We start from the raw sequence: 19,029 nt of genomic DNA on the forward strand, positions 1-19,029 counted from the left end.
GGCATGGGTGGTTCCTCCGGGACCACAGAGGCTACCTCTTAATCCAGCATCTTCTCTGTAGGAGAGGGCTACTCCTCCTCTCCGCACCCCCCATCCCATTTGCGCCTTTTGCCCAAATTGACCAGAACCGAGTGCCCGGACATCACCGCGTTCCCAGCACCAGCTGCAACCCCGGGATGCCCACAGCTGCAGCACCCCTGGCATCACGCTATTGCAATCGGGAGTGAGCCAGGCTGGGACAATGGGATCGCGACTGAGCTGCCTTACCGGAGGCTGGCGAGCTTGCGCGGCAAGAGCTTATGACAGCTCTGCCCTTCCTGGAATTGGAGAGCGGCGGTGGCAGTGGTGGAGGGAGAGGCGCAGGCGCCCAACAGCAGCAACAGCAGCAGCCTCAGCTGCAGAACAAGGGCCGGCGGCAGGCGAGACCCTGGCATGGTGGTCTCTGGTGATGCTTTAGCCCGGCCGATTTCCCACAGCTGCCCGCTGCTTATAAGGGAAGACCGGGGACCGGGCGGGGATGACAGAGCAGAATGCGTGCACACAGGTATCAGCTCACTCACGTGTGGCTTCTTGCTGGATTTCCTCCCCTCTCTCCCTCCCCATGCATGGCTCACTTGCACCGCGGAAAAGCAGAGCCTCGGAAAGGGATCCCAGCATCTCCGGCTTGTACTTATTGTGGTCCGCCTTGGGCTGGGGGATCACTGGTGGAGAGGGATCCGTGTCGTTCCAGAAAAGTCCTTGGGGAGGACTAAATATAGAAAATAGTGGTGTGTGTGTATGTGTCATCACATCTTGGCCGCATGAGTCGCGCTGTGTGGTTGTCACTTACTCTGCTGCCGCTGAGTCACAGGAAGAACGATCGCCCTCTACTATGAAGCAGGAGAACTGCGTGCCTCACCTAGCCTGACTTTTTAGGCTTTTAAGCCTCTGCTTAACTTTGCTCATGCTGAGCGATCATAAAACACCTAAAAAGTCAGATTAGGTGAGGCACGCAGTTCTCCTGCCTCATAGTAGAGGACGCTTTTTAGAGGCTTTTTTAAACTGTTAAGCAGAGTCATCCAGGGTGAGGCCACAGCTAGCTCAGCCTCACCGCAAGCTCTCGCCTGACTACTTGAACGGTAAATGTGAAAATTCTGCAATTTTAATACCAAATAATGTAAAACTGGTGAAGTTAAATGGAAAATAACTTTATGGTACAGATCAGTAGATAAATACAAGCATTTAATTTATTTTTTCCTTTTACATTTTTTTTCTTTTCATGATGAGAGGTGAGGCTGTGCCTCGCTTGCCTCACCTGACTGCACGTCACTGCAATATGCCTTTCCCACCATTACCTGCACTTTCCTCTTTAACTGTGACTGCACTGGTCAAGTGAAATCTAAACTGGGCCCTCTTTTGAAGTGAAGGTTCTTGATTTGTTAACTATGGTCACAATTCAGATGGATCAGGAGCCTGACACTTTTTAGACTGATGTTTATTCAAAGGAACCAACTCACAAAACTTCTGCCTTTTAATAAAATGTGTGAATCTTAAATGGTGCTACAAGACTTGTTCTGATTTTTGGTTTCCATAGACTAATAGGGTTCCTCTCCTACAACGAGCACAGTACATACATTTCTGTTAAATTTTGATGTTCTGTGAGTTAGCAGTGAAATTAGTGAAGAGTTCTTTTGCATGGATTCAGTTCTTTGCTGAGATGCAAAAGGAAAAAAGGGACTTTGCTCTTATTAAAGAAGAAAAAAGAGGCAGGAAGCAACTGGGAGTAGCATTGTACAAAAACAAAGGATTTAAGAGGGAGAGATTATCCATGGTAGGAAATCTTCTCTTAACTACCAAAATTGAGACTAGTAATTCTGTTGTTAAGTGACACAGTTATTAAGCAAGACATCATGTGACTGCCATGGACATATGACATGGTAGTGAAGAAAGACCTATGACTTGCAATTTTGCTGTGGGCTTTTCCACTGACTCTGCTTGTTGGGAGTCAGTTGTGAAGCTTGCAAATGATGATTACAACTGCTGTAAAGGTTGTGAATGCTGCTGATTGCAGAATGCCTGAATCTCTATATCATGTGTCCACTGGGATGTCCAATGGTCATAAGTGGAAGGACTGGTTGTAAAGTACTGCTGTTGTATCTTTGAATGGTGGCTAAGCAGGGCTGTCTTTAAGCGAGGTCTATATTTAAAAACAGATTTTTAAAAATGATTCATCCAGGAATGGTGGTAGTGGTATGTGGGAATGGCCTTGGGATAATAGGAGGAATTGCTGCAGACCAGGCAATGGTCAAATAAGAGGCAGTTGAGCCCACAGATAGATTGGGGGAATGACAACCATCTCAGAAGTGACCATCTCTAGTTTCTTGGACTGTAAAGGTGATGGGGCAGAGGTGATATTCAGCAGGTTCTGACCATTTCTAGAGAACCGGTAGCAGAATTTTTGAATAGTTCGGAGAACAGGTAAATACCACCTCTGACTGGCCCCACCCCCATCTATTCTCTGCTTTCTGAGTCCCAGCTGATCTGGAGGAAATGGGGATTTTGCAGTATCCTTCCCCTGGAGTGGGGTGGGAATGGAGATTCTACGGTAGCCTTTCCCTGCCATGCCCACCAAGCCATGCCCACAGAACTGGTAGTAAAAAAAAATTTGAATCCCACCACTGTGATGGGGGAAAAGATGTACTTTCAGACTTGCAATATTCTGTTAATGTAAACATACACTAAAGCTAGAGCTAATATTCCCAGCTGAGCTTCTTATCTGCAGCATCTTGAAAAGCTGACAATTAGGTTGTCTTTAGCATTCCTGTCCGCACAAGATAACACAATTCAGTTTGTTGCAACCATTCATAGGCTATAATTCTTGCTTTACAAATAGAAGGTTGCCAGTTTGAAACAAGCAGAACCTTTACTTCTCCTCCTAAAATACTCCTCCAACAAACTAATTATGGACTTTTGGAAGCTGTGGTAATACTTCCATTAGCTAGAAAAACAATGAAACACTGTGTCAATGGTTTATTTTTTAATTGAAAAAAGGAAAAATTGGAAGCTAAGAAAGGAAAGAAAGAAAGAAAGAAAGAAAGATAGAAAGAAAGAAAGAAAGAAAGAAAGAAAGAAAGAAAGAAAGAAAGAGGAAAGAAGGTAGGTAGGTAGGTGATTTGGTTGTTTTCTTGCAGACATTTCATTACTAAACTAGGTAACATCATCAGTGCTAGATGAGTAAACAACCAAGCTAAGAGAGCATCAAGGACCCCAAACTTCAACCTTCACTACAAATATTCTTTTCTGCTGTATTTTATGCCAGCAAACATGGCAAGAGTTATAACCACTGTGCTTCTGTAACTGTCAGGGTAAAGATAACTACAAAAGACATAAGAATAAAACAGGGCAGCAAGAAAACATTTTTAAAGCTACTTGTTGTGTTGCATGTATGTGTATTTTGATTCTTCACTTTGTTTATATAAATTATTTAATTTTCTCTCTGTATGTATGAAAAGAAGGACTAGGAGTGATAGCAGTGTTCCAATATTTGATGGACTGTCACAGAGAAGAGGGGGTCATCTTATTTTCTAAAGCACCTGAAGGCAGGACAAGAAGCAATGGCTGGAAACTAATCAAGAGAGAATTAACGTAGAACGAAGGAGAAATTTCCTGGAAGTTAGAACAATTAACCAGTGGAACGACTTGCCTGTAGAAATTGTGGGCCCTCCAACAATGGAAGTTTTTAAGAAGAGATTGGACAACCATTTGTCTGAAATGATATAGGGTTTCCTGTTTGAGTAGGGCTTGGACTAGAAGACCTCCAAAGTCCCTTCCGACTCTGTTTTTCTGTTATATATATTTCTTTTTAGAAGGCATCTCACCGTCCAAAAAGGAAAATGATTGGCTGTTATTTTCTTGGGACCAAAAGGTGGGAGGGAGTGGAATTGTCCAAGGGAAGTGTGTGGTAATCTGCTGTTTGGACTTTATACTTTGCAAGTTGTTGACAAAATGTCTCGGTACCGACAGAATCAAGCCAGCATTAGCACAGGACAGGAATATTCTAAAAGTTAATTGTGGATATACCCGTGGAGAGAATTGGTATTCCACGTTTACAAGCTGTTGTGTTACAGAGACAGGAATGCATTTATGAAAGGATTAACCTTCATCCCTGTGAATCAGATTACCAAATTAATTTGGTTTTCCTGTTACAAGGTTGACAACTAAAACTTGGGGTAGTAAATCAGATTTGTCAAGATAATTGAACTGTGTCTGTGAACTGATTCACAAATATTACAAAGCCATACTGTGGTTTGTTTAGTTTTGGCTTAATCTGTTACATGTATCTGCCCATTATGGCTTTGCATGATCTGTTTGCCAGGATTACTAGCCCAAAGATTCTGGCTGGCCTTAGTGAACAATTTGCAATTTGCAGTTGCCAGAATGATGTCCCTTCTCAAAACTGGCAGCTGGCTTAGAATTTAAGAATGACAATTTCAAAAGTTCCTTTGTCCACGAAGAAACAAGCATTACATTTCTTTACCCTGAACTGTTTTCACTACTAAATACAACTTTATTTTCTTTTTGGTTTTTTGGTAATTAAATGGCATGCACCGATTTAAAAAAAGAAAGTTGCGCAAGTACTCTAATCCTGTTATAAATTGCCCATGCATATATTGTGTCAACTTGTAAAAGAGATCAGTTGTTGGCATTTTTGCCCAGCTGACGCTTAGTAGCTAATTATCACTTGATAGCAGGAGTTATTTTGGCAGTCAAAAAAGAAAGAAATCATTTTTGCTAATCCATTGATCTTGACAGGGACTTGACTTTGCCAAAAAAAAACTTGGTGTGATGATTTTACAGAGGCAAAAGGTTAAGTAACAGAAATAAATAGCAGCTTTTCCAATGAAGACAGATAGATTTGTCTGACTGGATTGTCTAAACATTAATTTCACGGAAAACATCTTTGTTTGAATATTTTTTGCTATATACCACTTCAGTTTGACAAAATAGATTTGGTAGCTGTGAATCCATACATACTTTCAAATTTGATATGATTTAATTTTTTCCTCTGCTTGTGAAGACTATAGAGGGGTTTGTAGATTCTCCATTCATTTTAGTAATTTTAACTGCATGTTAACTATTTATTTGCTTGCAATTTCTATGTGATGAAAGTGATTCTTTTCCTTCATTTGAGGCCACTTCTAATCTGTGTTAGTAGCTGGGTCAACATGTGGATTCAGACTTAGATTGCATCCAAATAAAAGAGCACCAAAAATAAAATGAATGAAAAGATGGCTACATCCACTATAGAAAAATAAGTATCTAAACATGATCCAATCCAATCCAATCCAATTCATATATAGGACCTCTCCTCTCAATGTTCCCTTAACTAAGGGAACTTAGCTAATTTAGCTACATTTATAGATGTCCTAAGGTTTAAATTTGTATTGTATTGTATTGTAAATGTGCTATGTGTTGGCAGTGAACAGCTTGTAAATAAGTGAATACAGGATGTTCAGGAAAAAGAAAGTCCATTGTTTCAGTGTTTCCTTACATGCTAGAACTATAAACTAAACTTATAGTAACATTTTGTGGAACACAAACCTTCATACTATGACATTGCAATAACTTCATCACTATTTTTGTAGACATCAAGTAGTGGACGACACTCTATTCGTATCACTGGACTTAGCAATATTGACTTCAGAGCTGGATTTTCCAGGAAGCCTACAATAGACTTCAAAATGACTTCTACCAGACCAGTACAAGGTTAGTTGCTATATTTAACTTGCATTTGAATGGTATTTACCTTACAGAATTGTTGCTTATTACTAAAAGGCCTAATTTCCTTCTTCAGTAGAGCATACAAATATATATGCTGATAAATGTTTTGTTTTATTTTCTGCAATGGAATAGGTTCAATTTTGAGAACAATCTTGACTTGATCTCGTAAATGGCTATAGATTACTTTTCTGCTTTAAAATGTCTATGACTATAACCTATTTCCTTTGGTTATAACTAATGGTGAATAATTCTAATAATGCTTATTAGAACTCAATCCAGCTGAATAGTGTGGCTTTTGAATTCAAATGTTGACTTCTGTATGTCTTTTGTTTTGACCTTGAAGTTATACTGAGTTGTGGCCTTCTGATAATGGAATGATATTTCCCAGCATGGTTTAATGCTATAAAAATTATCCAAACAAATGGAAAATTAGATTATTTTTTATAATAAATGAATACAAAATAAAGGCTAGACAGACAGACAAGCAGACACACTTTTCCTAGAGAAATCAGCTTAAATAGTACTATTGAGCCTTCTGAAAGTTCCCTCAACTATAGGAATGAAGGTTAAGGTATTTCATGAAATATAAAAGTAAAGTCTCATTTGAGTTAAGGTCAACTTTTGTTGACTGCATGGACACATTTCCTCCCAAATCAAGAGAGCTATGTTTTGCCATATGGCTGTCTTTTTATTTACCTTTTATTTCCTCTATTAATTGGCCAACTTCCAGTCCTGGAAGTCAATGTTTTGATATTGGGGGAATAGGGTCTTTAAAAGGATGGGCTTGTAATGCAAAGTGGACAGCATCGTTACATGCAGCTCGACGGACTTGTACTTACCTATTTAAACTTTAGAAGAATATTCTTTCTTTTGTTTAACTGGATTTAAGTTTATTCTGTTTTTTGTGTCGTTCCTATCTCAAAAAAAAGAAAAGAAAACAAAACCAGAATATATTGTGGTTGATTTTTAGCAGATCTGCCACTAACATTCAACAATATAGTCAGAATGGGTTTTGTGAGGCAAAATATATTTCTAGGACAGAGGTTCCAGATTTCCCACTCTGTTTTAGAACAACTAAAATATGCCAAGTTCTTCCAGTGACATAAAAGAAGATTATGCTACCTAAGAAAAATGAAAAAGGAATGATTGATGTAATTTTTAATTTGCATTTGGTCCACAGGGATACCTACCTTCATTCTGCTCAATACTACAGGAATCCATCTTCCAGCTAGAGTAGATCGTTTAGAACTGCTAAGCATTGCTGGAGACCTCCTCAAGACTGTTCCTGTAAAACCCTTTCCTGAAATGAACCCTTATGGAATCTGGAATATCTCTGAATTTATTCCACCAAATGAAGCCTTCTTCCTTAAAATAACTGGCTATGACAAAGAAGATTACCTCTTTCAGAGAGTTTCAAGTGTTTCATTTTCTAATATTATTCCTGGTAACTATTTTAAGTCATATCTGTATATGATTTGGAGTTCTTTAGTTGCATTTCAATTTAGCTTAATCTTTAGCTTTATAGGAAGATAGATAGATGATAGATGGATAGATATAGATAGATAGGTAAATGATGGATGATAGATGATAGATAGATAGATTGATTGATAGATGGTAGATATAGATGATAAATGGATAATGATAAATAGATTGATAGATGGTAGATAGATATTAATCATAGATAGATAGGTAGGTAGGTAGATGATAGATAGATAGATAGATAGATAGATAGATAGATAGATAGATAGATAGATAGATAGATAGATAGATAATACAGTGGGACCTCAGGTGCCAACCATAATCCGTTCCAGGATTTCAGTCGGCACCCGATTTGTTCATGACCAGAAGCAAGACTGACTGCACATGTGCGCGTACAAAAAAAATGGCGCAGAAGGGGAAATCGCCGCAGCAGGGAAAATAGCTGCAACTGTGTTTATTTGGCACCCAACGATGTGTTCATGACCTGAATGCAACATTTAGCGGATTTTTCGGCGGCACTCAAATTGTTCATGGTTTGAGCCATTCGAGACCTGAGGTCACACTGACGATGGACAGACATGGATAGATGGATGATAGATGATAGGAAGGCAGAAAGGCAGACAGAAATATAGATATAGGCTATTTATGTATATGTACATTAAATAAATTTACAAGACAAGCCTTTATAAAAATAACCAGTTTGACATTTTTTTCACTAGATGCTCCAAAAGTCAGCATGCCCCCCAAAACCCCAGGATATTATTTACAACCAAGTCATATTTCTTGCCACATTGTCAGCCTCATACCTTTTGCTGTTCACTTTAGAAGAAATGGAATTAAACTGGGAATGGATCAGTTTTCCAAGTAAGTAATTTTTCCTAAATTTAATTGAAGAGGTAATAGAAGACAGTTGTCTTCATTATGCAAGGGTAAAATTATGATGAAACTTTGGTGCTCTTATTATATATATATATATATATATATATATATATATATATATATATATATATATATATATATATATATATATATATATATATATATATATATATATATATATATATCATTTCCTTTCTCTGTCACCCTTCTCTTCTCTACTTCCGCTTCCTCTCTCCTTCTCCTCTCTCCCCTTTCCACTCCTCCTTTCTCTCCTCATCTTCCCCCCGCCCTCTCTCCTATCCCTCTCTTCTTCCCTTACCTCTCTCCTCTACTTCACACTCTTCATCTCATTTACTTGGTGTATTTCAGCTTCTGAGTGAGCTCCATTTTATGTTAATGGTATTTATAATTCGTTTTCAGTATACATATTTAATTTTAACATATATGTTCCTCCTCCTTTTTTTAAAAAAGAGGGAACAAAAAATATACATATATAATCATTATACTTTTAACACACACACACACACCGCCTAATTTTGGCCGAGATGTAGACCTGGTTACAATTCCCAGCTATTCTCATCATTATGTTTATATAATTATACTTCCTTACATGCCCACACTTTGTAATTCTGTCTTTAAATCTCAGTAATTTCCCATTGTAAGTATATTTCATGTTCCCTCTCCATTTTTCCATATCTTGGTTTGATTACCCTTAATTGCCTATAAATGTCAATCCTTACTGTTCAATGTTCATTACAATTCCCTTAATCTACTATATAGAATAACAAGTGGTACACATCTCACTTTGTTCATCTTCTTAAAAGTTCTATATACTGTATGCCCATGTTTCATATATTATAACCCATGCTTAATTGTCCTTCTATTGTCATATTCCATCAATTAGCAACTCAGTTTCATTATCATGTATAAAAGTGAATCACAGACCTCTGCTTTATAGTCTCCCCATATCAGTTTCGTATTTGTCCATATTCCATATGTTTAACCTTTATTTAATTATCTTTCCATTATCATATTCAGTCAGTGAGCAACTCCATTTTATTGTCATATTTAGGAATAAACCCCTTAGCTTTATATTTTCCCATATAATAATTTCTAGTTGTCTGATTTTTTCCTAGTGAGTCTTTTGTCCCACTTCTCTATTCCTGCCTTCTCCCTTTTCTTTGTTTTGACATGTCCACCCTCTTCAATTTTCCCCAAGCCTCCATCAAAAAGATCTTCTATATTTCCCTTTGTTGGGGCGTAACCTCCTATTTCAATTTTCCTTATGCCACTGTCAACCTCCAAAACATCTTTCATCTGCTTTTTGTTCCCTTTTGTTGGGACAGATCCCCCCTTTACAATTTTCCCTATATCACTGCCAAGCCCTATGAAGTTTTTTCTTTGCTTTTTATTTCCCACTGTTTCTGCCCCTTCATTTTCTCCCCCCCCCCTACTTCCTTCCCTTCTTCCTTAAATACCTGCTTCTCTGAAATCAGAATTCTATTTAGGCTTGGTTTTAATGATTTATGCATATTTTTTTTATAATTTCATGTAGTTCTTCAAATTCCCATCTTTCCATAATGTCCAGTCCCAAAGTTACAGTTAGTTATACAATTCTTCAGAGTTCTGGTCCACCTAAAATTTTCTACTTCAGCTGCTGTGGGGAAGGGCGACAGGAGCCATTTTGGTCTTTTGTTCTTCCTTAATGTCCAGTTCCAAAATTGCAATTAGTTATACCAATCTTATTTCACAATTCTGGTCCACCTTAAATTTGGTTAATTCAACTACTGTGAAAATGGAAGAGAAGCTGGAGCCATTTTGATCTTTTGCAGACAAAAAAGGAAAAAAAAGACTTCATATTTCCAGTTCTTGATTTTGTTGTTATTTTTCCTTGGTACTTTCTGCTTCTCGTTGGTTATAATTGCTCAAAATATATTAATTGGAACAAACTTGCATACAGCCAAATTCAGGTATGTTTCTTTTTCCTCCTGCTTTTCCAAGTTCTGATTTATGTCAGTTGGTTAATTAAAATTTCCCACACAGGCAAGATTAGGTTATCAGTTGTCAGTAAGATGATGGTGCTTTTTTCTTGATCTTTCTCCCTTGTTGCTTTCCAGTTCTCATTAATTGGAGTTGCTTAAGATATGTTAGTTAAAAGAAACTCTGATGAAGCAAATCTTCATGCTCCTAGATTCCTTTAAAAACACAATCTTTTCAAGTCCAAAACCAAATGTAGAGTTTGTGTTTAAGTGGGTTGTGTTTAAGTGGGTTTGTCACTTCTTTCTCCTTTCTGTCCAAATTATTTCAAGCAAATGGCTCTCTTTGGGGCTAGTGATTCAACCCTCCATTTTCCCCCTTCTTTCTTTTCGCAGAAATCCCCAATCTGTCCATCAATATTATTTATGCTCTCAAGATTCTTTGCCTTTTTCAATTTCTGGTTTATAACTGTGGGTTAATAGATCTTACCAGGCTTTCATCTCACCTCTGCACACTCCTGTTCAGCTGCTTTGGCCTGGAGCCAGCTCTTGTGCAGCCATGTTGCCATGCTGCCGCCCCAGCTCCAATTCAAAGGGCAAATCTCTGACCTACGAGGGACCTGTTGCACTCCCTCTGGGTCAGATGAGATGCTGCCCCTTCTTCACACCCACCCACCCACCGGGAGGTTCTGATCCAAAAATGGATCTTGGAGACAGTTTGTCAGCAATAGAGAATTTTAAGGCATTAGAAAATGATATTACTCATTCTCAGAGTAATATAGTAAAGATATAGTAATATAGTAAAGATATATTGAATAAATAATTTTGACATATAGTATTAGCCTAATCAATACAGTAAGATTGGCATAGCTAGCAAAATATGTAAACATTATTTAAACTTATAATTTTTTATATATTGCTGTAAAGCCAATTTAGCAAAAGGAGGGCGTTTTCAGTGTTCTATATACTTCTTACAATTTTGCAGTATACCTCTTTGCTGAAAATAATCAGAGTAGGAATCAGAGTAGTAAAATAATCAGAGTAGGAATGTTGAAATTATTATTTCAATAATAATTATTATTATTTTCATATTAGTTTCTGGAAAAACTCAAGTTTTTCCTCGGGAGGATTATCAAAGGGTACTTTTGACTTTCTTTTCCACATAATACAAATTAAGTACTGACAAATTATTCAGTATGCTGTTCAATCACAATATCTGAATTCTGCTCTCTGTGATAGCCATCAGACTCTGCCAATAATGAGATGACCTGAAATGACCATTAACTATTACTGCCCCTTTCTCTCCTTAGAGTACAACAGCATAGAAATTAGGTTTTGCACTGGAATGCATACTGATTGTGTGGATAGCTTATAACAGTTCTCAGAACCTTGTTCTCTATCCTCTGTACACAGGGTACTCCCAAAATAAGTATGGAAAAGATTTCTTAGGTATTTTGAAAACAGTGATCTAATTATATTATGTTCCAATCTGGACTAAGTCAATCATACTTAATGGGATTAAGTCATAACTACTTTGATCCACTGATTTCAGTCTGGATTCAGTTTACATTTTTATAGGCATTTTATGTTCCAAAACAATAGCAATAATTATTCTTTAAGATTCTTTGTCTAAGCAAATAATCTTTTAACTGCATTTCATAATACTAAAGCATAAAAATGGAAGCAGAAACAGTTTGAGGGATTTCCTGTGTATTTCCAAAATAAGCAATAGTGTGATTATGGCTATTTGTTTAATTAATCAATTAACAATATGAATGTTGTAATCCAACTATATAAATTGCTGCCAATTTATTACACAATCTTTTTATGAAACTGCATTAAGTCATTCTAGAGACATACTTCCTTGGGTGTGTAATTCTGATTTTAAAAGCCAACTGCTTGGGTTTTTCCCCTTTTGATTATTTTTATGTCTTGTTATATGTTGATTACATTAAATAATAAGATAGCCCGACTGAGAGTTCAGCCTGAAATAATGGGATTTAAATAGTTGTTCTGTTGTTGCCCCCAAAGTCTGTTCTTTTGTATGAATTAAAAATATTAATTTAATTAATTGAATACATGTTAAATTTAAAAAGTATTTAAATTTTCTGAATAAATCAATAAATAATTTTTAAAACAGTTCAAATTCTATATTATGCCAGTTTTTCCTGATTAAATGTAGGCAGAGATAATATTTTAGTAGTCTGATTATAATAGTTCCTTCACAAAACTATTTTTATTATTTTCAGTGATTCAGGCCCAATCGGCCCAATCATAGAACATTATATAACAGGGGTGTCAAACTGGACTCCCTTGGCACAATGTGTCACATGCAGTCCACACACACACCCCAGCTCTGCGAATGGGAAAAAGTCATGAAACATCACGTGACAGCAATGTGATCAGATTTACTTCTTCAGTCTACAAATCAGGAAAGGAACAATTGCTTGATTTTTTTTAAAGCAACACTTTTGATATATTCAACATTTATGAGGAATGCATTTTGAAGCAGGCTTTTTTATTTTTATTTTTTAGCATCCATCAAACTAAATTTTTGGGAAACATTTTCATATGAGAAAGATGGTACAATTCATTAAAATAATAATTAGAGCATGTGCTGTATGCTTTTAAAAACATGAAGCTACATTGTATTCATAATTTTCTGTGTTTTCAGTGACATAACCCTGCTGAGTTGCAATTTGTTTTTAATCTTTAATAGGAAACTTTTTTATTTGCACAATTTAGGATTGTGAATGGTCAGTCCACTAGAGCTAGTTTAAGCATGAAAGAAGATAGGGCTAAGGAATACATGAAACTGCTGGGTAGTCCAAGCTACATAGAAATAGTAGAAACTCCTTTTGCCTAAATTTGGTTGAAAAACAAGTTTCTTGCACTCCTTCTTCTGTTCCAGTTCCAGTTTCCTGTTTTTGGTAGGAATTTTGGAGATGGTAGGGAAGCTACGTAGATTTTGCACATAGAATTCTATAGCCAACGTTAGATAAATTTTCCGTAATTCCTAATATTTTCTTGCTGTTATTGTGTTGCAGAGAATCTGCTATTGTAAATTGGGAGATTGCCAAAGTATCTCTTTTGGATGAGGGCTATTATGAATGTATCGCTAGCAGTACTGCAGGTACAGGACAAGCAGAAACATTTTTGGATGTATCAGGTTAGCGCTATTACTATTGCTTCTCACATATATATTTATTGTGGTGCAATGTTATAAAACAAGTCAGATTATAATGTGTTTTTTACTGGAATTTCTGAGGCCTACTATAAATATGTCTTTGATTATTTTGTCATGTAAATTAAGATGTTTATGCGGGAAAGTGGTATAACCAGTGACTATTGTATATTTTTAATTGGTTGAATTAAGCTATATCTTGTAAGCATATAGAGTCCATTGGAGTGGGTGGATATAATAAATTTAATGGCAATAATAATAGTGCTATTATTCTACTACTACTATTTATAATGATGATGACAGATTAAGAAACCGTTTCTTGGTTCAGTGTAGGGAGGATAGGAGGTATGGATCAAATTTGTTTATTTTGACATTTGCAAAGAACAAATTCTTAAAGCATCTGGGGTTTCCACAATTTTTCTATGTCTCATTTGGAGTGATCATGTCTCACAATATAACCATAAATAAATTGTCCTCAGAGGTAGGTAACCTATAATCCTAAAACTCTTGGATTACTCTACTGTGAACCGTCAACAAATTTCAAAAATAGCCTAAAATCAATTAGTTGCTATGTTTAGCATGTTCAATCTATTTCATCTATTTCATCTATATTTACTTACACTGTAGCCATCATTAAAGTATAGCAACCAATAAATTTCCTTCAGGGGAATGCAAGAAAGATTATCCAGCTATTTTACCTAATGGGGAAAATTAAATCAAGGAAGTATCTGTAGGACTGAGAGTTTAATATTATATGATACAGATTATAAAATATGACAAATATAATAACTCAGCTAACAAAAATTAATCTATAAATATTTAAAAATTACACAGTTTAAGAATAGAGACAGAGTCATCACAACAGCAGGAGTTTTAACATACATATGCATTATATTAACATGCCCTCAAAAATAAAATAAATCCTATTAAGGTAGTCCCAAAGGTGTCAGGCAACTAGAATTTCTTGGGTTTTGCTTTGAAAATATTTTCCTTCTTATCCAAGAAGCTTCTTCAGTTCCCAAGAAAGTCTTTTGGAAAAAGCCTCTTTGGGACAATCATGAGCTGGATGATTGAGAATCTATAAAGGAAGATAAATGGAAATTTATAAATAAAAGTAGACAAAGTATGGAGTTTGTTTATTTTTGAACTGTAAGTCTTTCTAAAAACAATTAGTAAGGAAGAATGAATGAATGCCAATGATGGAGTGTTTATAATAATTCAGACAAATGATTGAACTGAATGTTCTTCGTAAACAGAGAATATTTTGCCACAGACTCCATAAACTGGGGAGACTATAAAACGTTGATATTGAAAGTCTAGTAATGGGTTTTATTGCCGAAGAGAGGGTATTTTTTTAATTTTCAAAATATTTTTTAAAGCATGATCTTTTAAAAGAAAAAAAAACTTCTAGGAATATAAATTGTAGGAGTTGAACCAATCAGAAACTGCTTTTGTCTGATCTCTGTATTTATCGACTAACTATTCCCATATCAAAAAATATTCAGAATCCTCATTTTCTTTCATTTTTAATGTTAACATGTCCATTTTTGCACATCCCATTATTTTTTTTATTTCATTATGGTTTGTGAGGGTTTGTTCATTTTTCCAATATTGTGCATATACAATCCTGGCTGTTGTTAAAATATGTAAGATTAAATATGTATTACCCTTATTATACTTTTCTGGTAGCATGCCCAGCAGGAATACCTCAAGTTTCAGGTCTATGTGTTGTTTTATCATAGCTTCTAGCCGTATGCAAATTTTCTTCCAATACTTTTTTGCTTTGGGACATGTCCATCACATGTGGTAATATGGATGGGTTTATATGAAATATGGATTATATAAGAAAGAAAAACTTATTAGTAAACATTTCGATGCTTATATAATTGATGTTATTTTGGAAGATGATATATTGTATAACAATGATTGATAGTATCTACTATATGTTTCTATGTTGATATGATTTTTATGATTATGAGGATGTTTATATTTTAACACATTTGTTACCTAGAAACCACACTGTTCAAATTAAAAAATTGTGTTATAAAAACAATAAAAAATATATAAATGAGGAAAAAAAGAAACTTCTTTTGTGCATTCTTTTGCCACTAGAACATGTTGCTTCTCTGGTGCTATCAATAGTGACATGTTTCCCAAGGCATCACTTGATTGATTTAGCTGCATGGAAGAAGCCATCTCCTCTTCCTCTTCCTCCACCATTTAAGTTTCACATAAGGTTGTTTTTATTAAAGGAAAGAGTTCCTGGCAATATTACATAATATTACATTTAATATTCCCAGGAACACTTTTCTTAAAAAGACACCTAATGTGAATGGTGGAGGAAGAGGGAAAGGAGGTGCCTTCTTCCATGTTAGAAAATGTATAATTACTGGTAGGCTGTCAGGTGAGTAGACAAGAAGAGTTTTGCAACAAGAAAGAGGATCCAGCAGTGGTAGACATGGTTCTGTAGCTAGGTAACAGCAGATAAGATGACATGGATTAATAGCAAGGAAGCAAGAGTGATGGAGAAGTAGCAATGAGTGCACAAATGGTGAGATACTCAAACAAGAGTGTCTATGGAGATTCTCAGTCATTCAGGTCATGGTTGTCCCAAAGGTGCTTTTTTTCAAGAGGCAACTGGAGTCAGAGCTGAAGAAGCTTCTTGGTTGAGAAGTGAAATGTCTTCAAAGAGAAACCAGAAAGTCCAGTTGCCTCTTGAAAAAAAAGCACCTTTGGGACTCACAAACAAGAAAGAGCTCTTGCTTAATTAATTGAGAATTCACCTTCGCTTTTGTTAACTTTTTGATCAAACGAATATTGTTTTTCATGTTTTTCTGCACAGAGCCCCCACCTGTCATACAGGTTCCTAACAATGTTACTGTCCCTCCTGGTGACAGAGCCATTCTTACATGCTTAACTATGAGCACAGTGCGTTACAATCTCACCTGGCACAGAGATAACAGGAATGTGAAACTTCTGGAGCCCTTGAGGATGCGAATGATGAGCAATCTCTCTCTTGAAATCAAAACAGTCAAAATCTCAGATGCCGGAGAATACAACTGCGTGGCTTCTAATGAAGGCGGTTTCACCAGGGCGTCTGTATTCCTTACAGTGCAAGGTAAAATGAAAACAGGATATACAGCTTTTAAAACAAAACAAAACAATGCAACATTGTTCTTTTTCTGTTAATGCCACTTTAATCTGGTTTAGCAATTCTATTTTTATAACAAATATATATTTAAATTTAATAATAAGAATAAATTCTTATTCTTAAATAAATCAGAACATTGTTTGGAAGCATGGAATAAAGTATGAAAGAATAATATTAAGTATTGTAATATAATAATATTAGTATTAAGTTAAATTAACATTACATTAACATTGATGGTAAATGGAGTTCCTTGCTACAATTTAAACTTGAATATATTAAAAAAAAATAAAGCTACAAATATAATTTAGATCCCATATGGATCACAACCAGGGCCATATCAATACGATAAAGATAGTCTTCAATCTGTGACCACGGTATGTGTGTGTGTGTATTTGTGTGTTTGTAAAGTAAAATTATACCTGGAATAATGTGAAAATCAGTGTACAAAGCAAAGCAGGAAAAAGAGTAACAGAATTTTGCCAAGAAAATTTAAATATTTATTGCAAATCCCTTATTTGGATACATGAATAAAACCAGATGGACCACATCAAAATCAAGCTGACAATATATTCATCAGCCAAGGAAACAAACGTTCTTTTCAATAAGCAAAAGCAAGACATGGAATTGATTGCAGTTCAAGTGGTAAATTTGTTCTTGAAAAATTTCTTTAAAAAACAAAATAAAAAACACACACCTAACAATCCTAAGAAAACTAGACCAACAAGATACCCGCTGCATTCAGTAACTCAGTCTTTGGAACCAACTGCAAATTCCGGATAGTTTTCAAGGACAGCCCTATATAGAACGCATTGCAATCATCCACACCAGGCATGATCAAGGTATGAGTGGCTCTGAGCAGGAAATTCCAATCCAAGGAAGAGAAAATCCTTGAGAAAATGTCTTAAATCAAAGAAGGAGAAGACAAAAGAATGATCTGGAAATGATCACAGTATTGTGACATTGTGTATAACATTTTTTTCTCTTTCACCATTGAAAAGGAAACATGCCACATATGAGAATAATGCTATATTGGTGTTTTTTTCTATCCTTCTCATTTGGATACTGCTGGGATAAAAAAAAACAAAGCTAGTAATTGCTCCAGATGTTGGTTGCTGGATGTTGCAGTATTTTTTGTTGACTTTTTGCAAGCCAAACCACTATAATATACAATACGTATTTCTTAATCAAAGAACCTTATTTCTGAATATTTCATGCATTGTGTAATAAAATAACACTATATTTGTCAGAAGAGGTGATGTTAAAGCACAGTGTGTACTTTCACATGAACCAATTTTAGTTTCCAAATGTCAGTAGAAGAGTTGATCTTCCTTCAACCCACAAAGCATTTAAAACATCTCTTGGTCTGTTTCTGGCAATGTTTAAAAAGGAATTAAAATAGCTCAGGCAACATTCCACATGGCAGATCACTTCAGAACAGTTGTGTCAGATACATTGAAAAAAACATATAGATCTATTTGGATTTGGCCCCAGTCTTTCATTTCTAGAACTGCTTAGCCTATCAGATATGTCTGTCAACCCATGTTTTTAAAGCAGTGTAAGTCACCTTCAGGTTTCATTGATATTTCTTGACGTGAACTCATAAAGTATGTAGAACATTGGATATAGGTAAATTGGTAGCAGGATTTTGGGCTTGTGCTCATATGCTTGCCTTTCCTTAGTTTTGCCACATAATACACCCTATTAATCCATTGCAAACACAATTGCCACATGAGATCACACATCATGCTAAGCCATTGTTTGCTTTAAGCATGCTTTGTGGAACAAACAATAGTGGTCTAGTGGGTTTAGAGAACAGTCCTAATTCACAAAGCATGGTGAATATACCACAGAAGTTAAGCCAAAATTGAACCAATCATGCAGCAGCTTAGCATGATAAATAAATTCAGTCTCTGTGAAACTTCATGGTTTTTTAACCCTTTTTAAGCAAAATGTAAACCAAAGGGTTGAGTCTTTGGACACTGAAGTATTCTGGATTAATTACTTATTTGTGTACCATATGTCAACAATGGAACAACACAGATTGACTGTTAATTTTTAATATAAACCAACATCTAGTAGACTTATTTACTCATTCTCTATCTGTGAAATGGGAAGATTAGTGATGTCTTCTCAGGAAACACTTATTATTTCCAAGTTAGCTCATGGATTAAGATGTGCTGAACAATGAATTGAATCAACTATTACATAAAATACACTAGTCAAGCTTTTTACCACTGTATACCATTCATACCAATGTCCCTGTTACCAAAAAATATTATGTTTTCTGGAACTAGGAAGATAAACGGTGGGAAATTGATACTCCCAGAACTTTAGTGAAAGCCCTTAAAAGCCATTAGGAACTTAGTGAAAATAATTCTTCCTGAAATTTGCTTTCTTTTGGCACTGGTACAAATGAATGCAGATGGAACTCTCAAATGAATCTTAGGATGAAAAAAAAATCCTTTGAGATATGAAATACAATATTCTTACTATATTTGATTAATATAGGATGAATTTAAAACAGTTGTCTTGGTGCCTTCCAAAAGAGCTATAGGTTCCTTTTAGATTATATAAAATACAAGGTTCATTTCCTTCTGATT

The 19,029-nt window shown here is 35.7% G+C and overlaps 1 protein-coding gene across 1 annotated transcript in view; it reads left to right on the plus strand.

Moving 5' to 3' along the window:
- HMCN1 (hemicentin 1) overlaps window positions 1–19,029 on the plus strand; it is a gene marked incomplete at its 5' end in the record, with an annotated part of 236,014 nt that overhangs the window by 59,243 nt on the left and 157,742 nt on the right. Inside the window, 5 exons of the mRNA XM_081947388.1 lie at window positions 5,625–5,745; window positions 6,941–7,204; window positions 7,959–8,103; window positions 13,142–13,263; window positions 16,121–16,396. Of these exons, the coding sequence (XP_081803514.1) occupies window positions 5,625–5,745; window positions 6,941–7,204; window positions 7,959–8,103; window positions 13,142–13,263; window positions 16,121–16,396 (928 nt within the window). The remainder of the gene's footprint in view (window positions 1–5,624; window positions 5,746–6,940; window positions 7,205–7,958; window positions 8,104–13,141; window positions 13,264–16,120; window positions 16,397–19,029) is intronic.

Source organism: Natrix helvetica (genome assembly GCF_964273705.1).
Source record: "Natrix helvetica genome assembly, chromosome: 3".
Lineage (NCBI taxonomy): Eukaryota > Metazoa > Chordata > Lepidosauria > Squamata > Natricidae > Natrix > Natrix helvetica.